Source organism: Cherax quadricarinatus, chromosome 55 (assembly GCF_038502225.1).
Source record: "Cherax quadricarinatus isolate ZL_2023a chromosome 55, ASM3850222v1, whole genome shotgun sequence".
In the NCBI taxonomy this organism is placed as follows: domain Eukaryota; kingdom Metazoa; phylum Arthropoda; class Malacostraca; order Decapoda; family Parastacidae; genus Cherax; species Cherax quadricarinatus.
Genome location: NC_091346.1, coordinates 19,181,108 through 19,194,642, shown reverse-complemented (window position 1 = coordinate 19,194,642; position 13,535 = coordinate 19,181,108). Strand labels below are relative to the sequence as shown.

At 44.5% G+C, this 13,535-nt stretch overlaps 1 protein-coding gene across 5 annotated transcripts in view; it reads left to right on the top strand.

Annotated features, from left to right (window-relative positions):
- The window catches only part of LOC128698929 (glutamate-gated chloride channel), a 108,729-nt gene that overhangs the window by 62,565 nt on the left and 32,629 nt on the right, over positions 1-13,535 (top strand). For all 5 annotated transcript variants that reach the window (XM_053791351.2, XM_053791346.2, XM_053791350.2 and 2 more), the window contains 5 exons: positions 521-585; positions 1,320-1,389; positions 3,952-4,105; positions 4,287-4,369; positions 4,837-4,971. In XM_053791351.2, coding sequence (XP_053647326.1) covers positions 521-585; positions 1,320-1,389; positions 3,952-4,105; positions 4,287-4,369; positions 4,837-4,971 — 507 coding nt within the window. The remainder of the gene's footprint in view (positions 1-520; positions 586-1,319; positions 1,390-3,951; positions 4,106-4,286; positions 4,370-4,836; positions 4,972-13,535) is intronic.

Sequence of the window (13,535 nt, the reverse complement as noted above, 5' to 3'; positions counted from 1 at the left end):
ACAAAAGTTTCTCCTTTCAAATTTAGTAATATATACAGGAGAAGGGGTTACTAGCCCCTTGCTCCCAGCATTTTAGTCGCCTCTTACAACACGCATGGCTTACGGAGGAAGAATTCTGTTCCACTTCCCCATGGAGATAAGAGGAAATAAACAAGAACAAGAACTAGAAAGAAAATAGAAGAAAACCCAGAGGGGTTTACATGTATGTGTAGTGTGACCTAAGTGTAAGTAACAAGATGTACCTGAAATCTTGCATGTTCATGAGACAGAAAAAAGGACACCAGCAATCCTACCATCATGTAAAACAATTACAGGCTTTCGTTTTACACTCACTTGGCAGGACGGTAGTACCTCCCTGGGCGGTTGCTGTCTACCAACCTACTATATATATATATATATATATATACATATATATATTATATATATTATATATATATATATATATATATATATATATATATATATATAATTTATATATGGGAATTAATACTGTCTTGCGATGTTTCTCTCTGCCATGCAGGTCCAGCCATCGTGCACATCAACCTCATGATCCGAAACGTGCAGACAATCTCTGACGTCAAAATGGTGAGTGATCTCTCTCTTCCTCTACTGTTGTGCTGTTTTATCCCTGTTTTCTTTCTACACTGTTGAATTAACAAGCTAGGAGCTGTTATCTTACCTCAGCAGGTGTAGCAGTTCAGTCAGACGCTGTGGTTTACTGCTGTGGTTTACTGCTGTGGTTTACTGCTGTGGTTTACTGCTGTGGTTTACTGCTGTGGTTTACTGCTGTGGTTTACTGCTGTGGTTTACTGCTGTGGTTTACTGATGTGGTTTACTGCTGTGGTTTACTGCTGTGGTTTACTGCTGTGGTTTACTGCTGTGGTTTACTGCTCTGGTTTACTGCTCTGGTTTATTGAACAAGATTACAAAATTCACACTGGAGGTGTTAGGGGGGATATATTTGCTGTATTCTGTAAAGACAGGCGCCACAGGTGGTGCCAGGGGAAGCTCTGTGCTTCTGTGGCAGTCCCCGGTGCGTTGAAGACAGCAGCTCAGTCCGTGGTGGAGACAGCGTACGTGATTGTGGACACGTACAGAGTTTTGAGTTGCTGAAGGTCAAAGCTTCAGCGGACGTCCGTGTGTATGTAATATAAACAAATAAATATACATTATATATATATATATATATATATATATATATATATATATATATATATATATATATATATATATATATATATATATATATATATATATATATATATATATATATATGCACTGTGTTATATGGTAAACTGTTATTTTTTCATCTTCCACAGGAGTACAGTATACAAATTACTTTTAGAGAGCAGTGGATAGATCAACGGCTGACTTTTGACAACATCGGAGGTAAGATTGAAATAGATTTTGAGGGGGACAAATGTCTCTCTCCATATTTCTCTTGCTTTACCTGTTTCTCTTCCACTTTCCCTTTTTTGCTTTGATTTTCTCGTATTATAGTAAGAGAGAGAGAGAGAGAGAGAGAGAGAGAGAGAGAGAGCGAGATAGAGAGATAGATAGAGAGAGAGAGAGAGAGAGAGAGAGAGAGAGAGAGAGAGAGAGAGAGAGAGAGAGAGAGAGAGTGAGAGAGATCCCTTTTTATGTTCATCTTTCCAATGAATCGCAGTACACGACAGTACAGTACACGACAGTACAGTACACGACAGTACAGTACACGACAGTACAGTACACGACAGTACAGTACACGACAGTACAGTACACGACAGTACAGTACACGACAGTACAGTACACGACAGTACAGTACACGACAGTACAGTACACGACAGTATAGTACACGACAGTACAGTACACGACAGAACAGTACACGACAGTACAGTACACGACAGTACAGTACACGACAGTACAGTACACGACAGTACAGTACACAACAGTACAGTACACGACAGTACAGTACACGACAGTATAGTACACGACAGTACAGTACACGACAGTACAGTACACGACAGTACAGTACACGACAGTATAGTACACGACAGCACAGTACACGACAGTACAGTACACGACAGTACAGTACACGACAGTACAGTACACGACAGTATAGTACACGACAGCACAGTACACGACAGTACAGTACACGACAGAACAGTACACGACAGCACAGTACACGACAGAACAGTACACGACAGTACAGTACACGACAGCACAGTACACGACAGCACAGTACACGACAGTACAGTACACGACAGCACAGTACACGACAGAACAGTACACGACAGCACAGTACACGACAGCACAGTACACGACAGTACAGTACACGACAGCACAGTACACGACAGTACAGTACACGACAGCACAGTACACGACAGCACAGAACACGACAGCACAGTACACGACAGCACAGTACACGACAGTAAAGTACACGACAGTACAGTACACGACAGTACAGTACACGACAGAACAGTACACGACAGTACAGTACACGACAGTATAGTACACGACAGAACAGTACACGACAGTACAGTACACGACAGCATAGTACACGACAGCACAGTACACGACAGTACAGTACACGACAGCACAGTACACGACAGCACAGTACACGACAGAACAGTACACGACAGTACAGTACACGACAGTACAGTACACGACAGAACAGTACACGACAGCACAGTACACGACAGAACAGTACACGACAGTACAGTACACGACAGTACAGTACACGACAGCACAGTACACGACAGAACAGTACACGACAGAACAGTACACGACAGCACAGTACACGACAGAACAGTACAAGACAGGACACTACACGACAGCACAGTACACGACAGCACAGTACAAGACAGCACAGTACACGACAGGACAGTACAAGGCAGCACAGTACAAGACAGGACAGTACAAGACAGGACAGTACAAGACAACACAGTTCAAGACAGCACAGTACAAGACAGCACAGTACACGACAGGACAGTACAAGGCAGCACAGTACACGACAGGACAGTACAAGACAGCACAGTACAAGACAACACAGTTCAAGACAGCACAGTACAAGACAACACAATACAAGACAGCACAGTACACGACAGGACAGTACAAGACAGCACAGTACAAGACAGCACAGTACAAGACAGCACAGTACACGACAGGACAGTACAAGACAGCACAGTACAAGACAGCACAGAACAAGACAGCACAGTACACGACAGGACAGTACAAGACAGGACAGTACAAGACAGCACAGTACAAGACAGCACAGTACAAGGCAGCACAGTACAAGACAGCACAGTACAAGACAGCACAGTACAAGACAACACAGTACAAGACAGCACAGTACACGACAGGACAGTACAAGACAGCACAGTACAAGACAACACAGTACAAGACAGCACAGTACAAGACAGCACAGTACAAGGCAGCACAGTACAAGACAGCACAGTACAAGACAACACAGTACAAGACAGCACAGTACAAGACAGCACAGTACAAGGCAGCACAGTACAAGACAGCACAGTACAAGACAGCACAGTACAAGACAGCACAGTACAAGACAGCACAGTACAAGACAGCACAGTACAAGACAGCACAGTACAAGACAGCACAGTACAAGACAGCACAGTACAAGACAGCACAGTACAAGACAGCACAGTACAAGACAGCACAGTACAAGACAGCACAGTACAAGACAGCACAGTACAAGACAGCACAGTACAAGGCAGCACAGTACAAGACAGCACAGTACAAGACAACACAGTACAAGACAGCACAGTAGAAGACAACACAGTACAAGACAGCACAGTACAAGACAGCACAGTACAAGACAGCACAGTACAAGACAGCACAGTACAAGACAGCACAGTACAAGGCAGCACAGTACAAGACAGCACAGTATCACTTGTTCACCACACTACCAACTACGTCCTGCCCACCCGGTGTTACCCTTTACGTTGGCAGGACGCATCCAGTACCTGACGCTGACAGAGACGGACATGGTGTGGATGCCTGACTTGTTCTTCAGGAACGAGAAGGAAGGACACTTCCACAAGATCATTCTACCCAACCTTTACATCCGTATCTACCCAGATGGTGGCGTCCTCTATAGTATCAGGTGAGTAGACTGTCTACTCCTGTCTACTGTCTACCTTCCTGGAAGCCAGTAGTGGCAGGTCAGTAGACGGGTAGATGGTATCTGTCTACCCGTTCGCCCTCTAAGAATATGTATAAATCTGTACTCACCTGCAATCAGCTGTACTCAGTTGTACTCACCTTATTATCTTCTTCCTCGTCAGAATCTCGCTGACGTTGTCATGTCCGATGAATCTGAAGCTGTTCCCACTAGACCGTCAGCAGTGTCAGCTCCTCATGGCCTCCTGTGAGTATACTCTCCTCAGCACACGTATATAGGCTCCAGTATATTCCTACATTATATACGTTCAATATGCTATCGACCTCCGTCACGTTATATCCTTCTTTTACGTTATATTTCTATATGTGAGCCAAACAAGCCGATCTATCTTAAAAAAAAGATAGACTTTTTTATCGATTATCTATCGAGAGGTAGTCACGTGACTTAACAATGTTTTGGAAATTTTTGTATATTGAATAATTAGCTTGTTTTTTTTTTCAAATATATATTAAAAGTAGAAGTATACTAGGGTTGTTTGGCCAGAGTAACTTTACTTAATAAGCAAAGACTGCTAGGCCGACTTAAAAAGCACCACACACACACATACACACACACACACATACACACACACATACACACACACACACGTGTAAAATCCTTGTACAATCTCTGCTTCTCACTGTCCATCTGGCCTGTGGGTTCCCATCTCACAGACGGGTGGACCACAGAGGACCTGGTGTTCCTCTGGAAGGACGTTGATCCCGTGCAGGTGACCAAGAACCTTCACCTGCCTCGCTTCACCTTAGAGAAGTTCATCACTGACTACTGCAACAGCAAGACCAACACTGGTAAGTCACTCTATTTGTAGTAGTGTTGCTGTCTCTCTGTATGTCTGTGTTTGTCTCTCTTTATGTCTGTGTTTCTGTCAGTGTGTATGTCAGTGCCTCGCTGTGCCTTTTCACTAGTCGCTACTAAGTGCATTCCCTCCCTGCTAAAAGAGGCTTTAGTGTACCTCTTCTTAAATCTGTGTTAGTTAGTTACCATATGGCCTAGGCACATGTCGATTAGACACTAGGCCTTTTGTATATGAGTGTGTGTGTGTATGTGTGTGTGTGTGTGTGTGTGTGTGTGTGTGTGTGTGTGTGTGTGTGTGTGCGTGTGTGTGTGTGTGTGTGTGTGTGTGTGTGTCTTCAATACCTTAGGTGTATAGACTAAGGTAACACATATTCCTTGCATCCCTCTTAAGACTTAACCACTGAATAATATCCACATAACACCTTCATCTCAGAGGCAGCATCTGCACTGCTTGCAGCCGCTCTCCTCACTGCAACCTCACGACCACATGGTGTTACAATGATAGGGTATGCACGCCATGGAATTAATAAAGACCCTGGTGGGCGAAACGTCTTCAAAATAAAATGACATGACTCAAAATGTGTTTTTGATTTATATTTGAATCCCGTGACTCACACAGAGAGTTATAAGTGTCGACACCTCTACAATGTACTCACATACAATCCCATTTTACTGGCATCCATCAGCCAACAATTTTCTTTCTATACGTCAAGCATTACTAATGTATTTTGTGATTCACCCGTCATTCATCCAACCATCTGCAGACAAGTCCCGTCCCATATACGTGTAGACAGTCACCTCCTCCACACTCCTGCCATCCAGCCTGATTTCCAATCTTCCTCTGCGAGGACTTTTATAAATTTTAGATGACTGCGTTGTTGTGACGTTTAGAGTGAGGATTAAGGGGACCAGGGATGTATTGCCCCATTCTGATCGTGCTCCAGTGTCAGGGGAAATCAAGTGTAATGTGAATAGAGGATCATGAAGATCCTTCCACAGCCCTGATGGGCGCTAGTGTGGTTAACCCTTCCTGATTTTATATCTGATCGTGGTAGACACACACACACACACATACACACACACATACACACATCCACCGACATACACACACACACACACACACATCTGAGAGAAACTGACAAGGTGGACAGGGACAGAATGTTTCAGAGATGGGACACGACCACAAGGTATCACAACTAGAAAGTTGAAAACTAAGATGAGTCACAGGGATGTTAGGAAGTATTTCTTCAGTCATAGAGCTGTCAGGAAGTGGAACAATCTGGAGAGTGGTGTAGTGGAGGCAGGTACTATACATAGCTTTAAGAAGAGATACGATAAAGCTCATGGAGCAGGGTGAGAGTGGACCTAGTAGCAATCAGTGAAGAGGCGGGGCCAGGAGCTATGACTCGACCCCTGCAACCACAAATAGGTGAGTACAAATAGGTGAGTACACACACACACACACAAACACACACACACACACACACACACACACACACACACACACACACACACACACAACACACACACACACACACACACACACACACACACACACACACACACACACACACACACACACACACACACACACACACACACACACACATACACACACACACACACACACACAAACACACACACAAACACAAGCAAACACACACACACACACACACACATACACACACACACACACACACACACACACACACACAAGCACACACACAATCACAAGCAAACACACACACACACACACACACACACACACACACACACACACACACACACACACACACACACACACACACACACACACACACACACACACACACACACACACAGAGCGGGTTCCTGAGTTGATTCAGCTAGTATATATTTGCTGGAAGGAAACACAAAGATGCTGGGAACAAAAACAGTTTTCTCTGGGCTTCTTGGTTTTCCTGGAAAGTTTATAGCATAAACTGTCTCGAAAAGTTGAGCGAATTTTCCTCAGGAGCCGAGATACTGGGAGGCCAGCGAGAAGCTGTGAGTCTGTGGATGCTTACATAGTTGATGCTTAAATGTTGAGTATATCCAGACGCTTCTGGCCGCCACTGGATCTGTTAAGCTGGGTGTTGTGGATTATCCAACATAGGCTTTACCATAAGTTCCAACATAATCTCCGCTATAGGAACCAGTATAGGCTCCACCAAAGGCTCCACTGTAGACTCCACAGTAGACATCACCATAGGTCTAAAGTAGGTTGTGTGATCGGTTACACGTTGAACCTAATACATCAAAGCCCACATACACCACCACATCACCATACACCACTACGCATCACCATACACCACCACATCACCACACACCACTACGCATCACCATACACCACCACATCACCACACACCACTACGCATCACCATACACCACCACATCACCACACACCGCTACGCATCACCATACACCACCACATCACCACACACCACTACGCATCACCATACACCACCACATCACCACACACCACTACGCATCACCATACACCACCACATCACCACACACCACTACGCATCACCATACATCACCACATCACCACACACCACTACGCATCACCATACACCACCACATCACCACACACCACTACGCATCACCATACACCACCACATCACCACACACCACTACGCATCACCATACATCACCACATCACCACACACCACTACGCATCACCATACACCACCACATCACCACACACCACTACGCATCACCATACATCACCACATCACCACACACCACTACGCATCACCATACACCACCACATCACCACACACCACTACGCATCACCATTCATCACCACATCACCACACACCACTACGCATCACCATACACCACCACATCACCACACATCACTACGCATCACCATACACCACCACATCACCACACATCACTACGCATCACCATACACCACCACATCACCACACACCACTACGCATCACCATACACCCCCACATCACCACACACCACTACGCATCACCATACACCACCACATCACCACACACCACTACGCATCACCATACATCACCACATCACCACACACCACTACGCATCACCATACATCACCACATCACCACACACCACTACGCATCACCATACACCCCCACACACCATCAAACATCATGATAAAGCACATTATTCATATCAGTGCTGGTGTACCGTACTGAAACATCAACACAGTAACACAGGATGTACCACCCAAGTTGCTGAGGTGACCCTCTCAACGTAACCACTATTTACAGGCTGAAAATAAACCTATTCCTCTTAAAAACCTATTGAAAGGTGGTTCACCGCTCACCACAACATTTAATACCGGTTACATAACGTAAGTTTCTCAAATACCTGAGAGATTCACACGAAACTTGTAGAAACTCCGACCACACCTCTTAATACTGTCGTGTTGTTTTGGTCGCTGTTTTAGGGCTAAGACGGCTTGTGTTCATCTCCCCCAAGTCGTGTTTATACAGGCCTAAGACGGCCTGTGTTCAGCTCCCTCAAGTGGTGTTTCTACAGTCAATTAGCACTTAATTAGTGCCCAGTCTGCCCCCCTTCGCCGAGATGGGAACACGTAGAATATGGACACGAATGTCTGCCTCGAGACCAGAGCTGTTGAGAAGGACTGAAACTGCAGGATATCGACTCCCCTTTCTGAGTTAAATAGTGGTGGAGTCTGGTACTGACAGAGTAAAATCTTGGACAATGAAACAGAAATTGTTCAACTGTATCATCCTGCATGGGGCACTGAGGACAGCTCCGGGTGTCCACCACGTGTATTGGTAGCCGGTTATGTCTAACACAGAGACGCATCATGGCATCGTCACGGAGAGGATCTTCAGCACTAGCTGTAGGATATGGTTCATCAGGATCACCAGTGAGCCCCAGCTGAAGGAATCTAAACGTTGATGCCAAATTTGACACCAACTCCAAGACTGAGGGACTCATTACCTCATCTTTTGCATATAGTTTTACATGCTTCAAATCATGTCCTTCCATTGTATTGAAACGTCTACAAGATACCCAGATGTTGCACGTGTTTAATTCTTCATCAGAATTGATACCACAGGCCCGTCCTATCAATAGAAACAATTAATTTATATTAACATGAAATTCTTCAGTTTTGGCCGGGAAAGAAAGAAATTTGCAGCGCGATCAACGATCTCATTTCCTCGGGTATCAGCAGGGAAAAAGAGACGCTGTAGAATAGTGAGCCAGTCTGGTGTCGAAATGAAAAACATGAGTGGAAGTGTGTCTGCCGGCAGAACACAGTGACATACTGACCTTTTAGTGGAAAGAAAACCACAGAACTGAGAGTCTGTGAAAATAACTATACGTAGCGGTGAAAGGAACACACGCGTAAATAAGAGTGACTTATATAAGACACAAAACCTCACCAGTAAGGGTAGAATGTGTTTCGTCTAGCCTCCAGCTCCTGGCACAGAGCCCAGGAAGGTATACATAAGAGGAGGCGGACAAACGAGAGTCACTTCGTGACCCATGTGTATACCTGGACTATACCTGGAGTATACCTGGAGAGGGTTTTGGGGGTCAACGCCCCTGCGGCCCGGTCTGTAACCAGGTCTCACAGTGAATCAGGTCCGTATCAATCAGGCTGTTACTGCTGGCCTCACGCAAAGCTGTATACATTTGCTATTGGAAAAATCCTCAAAAATAATATCAGTAGTATTTAGGGACAATGAGACCTAGGTGAGAAATGAAGCTGCTGGTTGAATGTGACCAGGGATACCTGTCCGGGGGGATAATTTTTTAATCCGATGTTAAAGGACGGTGATTAAAAGCTGAAAGAGCTAATGAAGCAAATGAGGAATGTGTCCTAGCCAAAAATGACAAAGGACGAGACCTCCACACCAGGACTGAGAAACACTATGTCTATCAATACAAACTGGAGCTGAGAAACACTGTGTTTATCAGTACACACTGGAGTTGAGAAATACTGTCTATCAGTACACACTGGAGCTGAGAAATACTGTCTATCAGTACACACTGGAGCTGAGAAATACTGTCTATCAGTACACACTGGAGCTGAGAAACACTGTCTGTCAGTACACACTGGAGCTGAGAAACACTGTCTGTCAGTACACACTGGAGCTGAGAAATACTGTGTTTATCAGTACACACTGGAGTTGAGAAATACTGTCTATCAGTACACACTGGAGCTGAGAAATACTGTCTATCAGTACACACTGGAGCTGAGAAACACTGTCTGTCAGTACACACTGGAGCTGAGAAACACTGTCTGTCAGTACACACTGGAGCTGAGAAATACTGTGTTTATCAGTACACACTGGAGTTGAGAAATACTGTCTATCAGTACACACTGGAGCTGAGAAATACTGTCTATCAGTACACACTGGAGCTGAGAAACACTGTCTGTCAGTACACACTGGAGCTGAGAAATACTGTCTATCAGTACACACTGGAGCTGAGAAATACTGTGTTTATCAGTACACACTGGAGTTGAGAAATACTGTCTATCAGTACACACTGGAGCTGAGAAATACTGTCTATCAGTACACACTGGAGCTGAGAAACACTGTCTGTCAGTACACACTGGAGCTGAGAAATACTGTCTATCAGTACACACTGGAGTTGAGAAATACTGTCTATCAGTACACACTGGAGCTGAGAAATACTGTCTATCAGTACACACTGGAGCTGAGAAACACTGTCTGTCAGTACACACTGGAGCTGAGAAATACTGTCTATCAGTACACACTGGAGCTGAGAAACACTGTCTGTCAGTACACACTGGAGCTGAGAAACACTATGTCTATCAGTACACACTGGAGCTGAGAAATACTATCTATCAGTACACACTGGGGCTGAGAAACACTGTCTATCAGTACACACGAGCTGAGAAATACTGTCTACCAGTACACACTGGAGCTGAGAAATACTGTCTATCAGTACACACTGGAGCTGAGAAACACTGTCTATCAGTACACACTGGGATTGAGAAACACTGTCTATCAGTACACACTGGGACTGAGAAACACTGTCTATCAGCACACACCGGGACTGAGAAACACTGTCTATCAGTGCACACCGGGACTGAGAAACACTGTCTATCAGTGCACACCGAGACTGAGAAACACTGTCTATCAGTATACACCGGAGCTGAGAAACACTATCTATCAGTACACACACTGGAGCTGAGAAACACTGTCTATCAGTACACACTGGAGCTGAGAAACACTGTCTATCAGTACATACTGCCAAGGGAGGGTAACAGACAGAAGGATGAGGACTTTGTAGCGTAGACAGACCAACCATATCCTGGCACAGTGAACTGGACAAATACCAGACTCAGGACCCAAATACCAGACTCAGGACCCAAATACCAGACTCAGGACCCAAATACCAGACTCAGGACCCAAATACCAGACTCAGGACCCAAAACTGAGGAGAGAGGAAAGGTTTATGATACTATACGAAGAACAGAACTGTGTATAACGTAGGGTAGGTATTTAACAGCGTGTATCGTACAAACACTAATCGGAAGTTCGCATTCACATCTGGCTTATTTTAACTCGGTATTTACCAGGGCTACTCATCATTCAGCATTCATGTAATCTGTTTATCTTGTTCTCCGCACACAGCTTTATCTCTGTGCTTCGTTTTCTCGTTTTCATTCTCTCTAAGTACTTTAAATCAGCCTCTTATCGGTCATTTTTCCACTCCCTTCATCTTACTGCTTGTAATAATGCCGGTAAAAATTTCTGACAATATGTTAGGTAAAAGGCCACAAGTGCAACTAATGTGACATTGTAGCAACAACGTTTCGGTCTGACAAAGTTTCTGGAGAGCGAAACGTTGCCACAATGACATGTCGCATTAGTTGCGTTGCTTGACACTACTGCCTTACACCCTGTGTTGTTACACACTTCCTTACACCCTGTGTTGTTACACACTTCCTTACACCCTGTGTTGTAACACACTTCCTTACACCCTGTGTTGTTACACACTTCCTTACACCCTGTGTTGTAACACACTTCCTTACACCCTGTGTTGTAACACACTTCCTTACACCCTGTGTTGTTACACACTTACTTACACCCTGTGTTGTAACACACTTCCTTACACCCTGTGTTGTAACACACTTCCTTACACCCTGTGTTGTTACACACTTACTTACACCCTGTGTTATTACACACTTACTTACACCCTGTGTTGTTACACACTTTCTTACACCCTGTGTTGTTACACACTTCCTTACACCCTGTGTAGTTACACACTTCCTTACACCCTGTGTTGTTACACACTTCCTTACACCCTGTGTAGTTACACACTTCCTTACACCCTGTGTAGTTACACACCTCCTTACACCCTGTGTTGTAACACACTTCCTTACACCCTGTGTAGTTACACACTTCCTTACACCCTGTGTTGTTACACACTTCCTTACACCCTGTGTTGTAACACACTTCCTTACACCCTGTGTTGTAACACACTTCCTTACACCCTGTGTTGTTACACACTTACTTACACCCTGTGTTGTAACACACTTCCTTACACCCTGTGTTGTAACACACTTCCTTACACCCTGTGTTGTTACACACTTACTTACACCCTGTGTTATTACACACTTACTTACACCCTGTGTTGTTACACACTTTCTTACACCCTGTGTTGTTACACACTTCCTTACACCCTGTGTAGTTACACACTTCCTTACACCCTGTGTTGTTACACACTTCCTTACACCCTGTGTAGTTACACACTTCCTTACACCCTGTGTAGTTACACACCTCCTTACACCCTGTGTTGTTACACACCTCCTTACACCCTGTGTTGTTAAACACTTCCTTACACCCTGTGTTATTACACACTTACTTACACCCTGTGTTGTTACACACTTACTTACACCCTGTGTTGTTACACACTTCCTTACACCCTGTGTAGTTACACACTTCCCTACACCCTGTGTTGTTACACACTTCCTTACACCCTGTGTAGTTACACACTTCCTTACACCCTGTGTTGTTACACACTTCCTTACACCTTGTGTAGTTACACACTTCCTTACACCCTGTGTAGTTACACACTTCCTTACACCATGTGTTGTTACACACTTCCTTACACCTTGTGTAGTTACACACTTCCTTACACCCTGTGTAGTTACACACTTCCTTACACCCTGTGTTGTTAAACACTTCCTTACACCCTGTGTTGTTACACACTTCCTTACACCTTGTGTAGTTACACACTTCCTTACACCCTGTGTAGTTACACACTTCCTTACACCCTGTGTTGTTACACACTTCCTTACACCCTGTGTTGTTACACACTTCCTTACACCCTGTGTTGTTACACACTTCCTTACACCCTGTGTTGTTACACACTTCCTTACACCCTGTGTTGTTACACACTTTCTTACACCCTGTGTTGTTACACACTTCCTTACACCCTGTGTTGTTACACACTTCCTTACACCCTGTGTTGTTACACACTTCCTTACACCCTGTGTTGTTACACACTTCCTTACACCCTGTGTTGTTACACACTTCCTTAC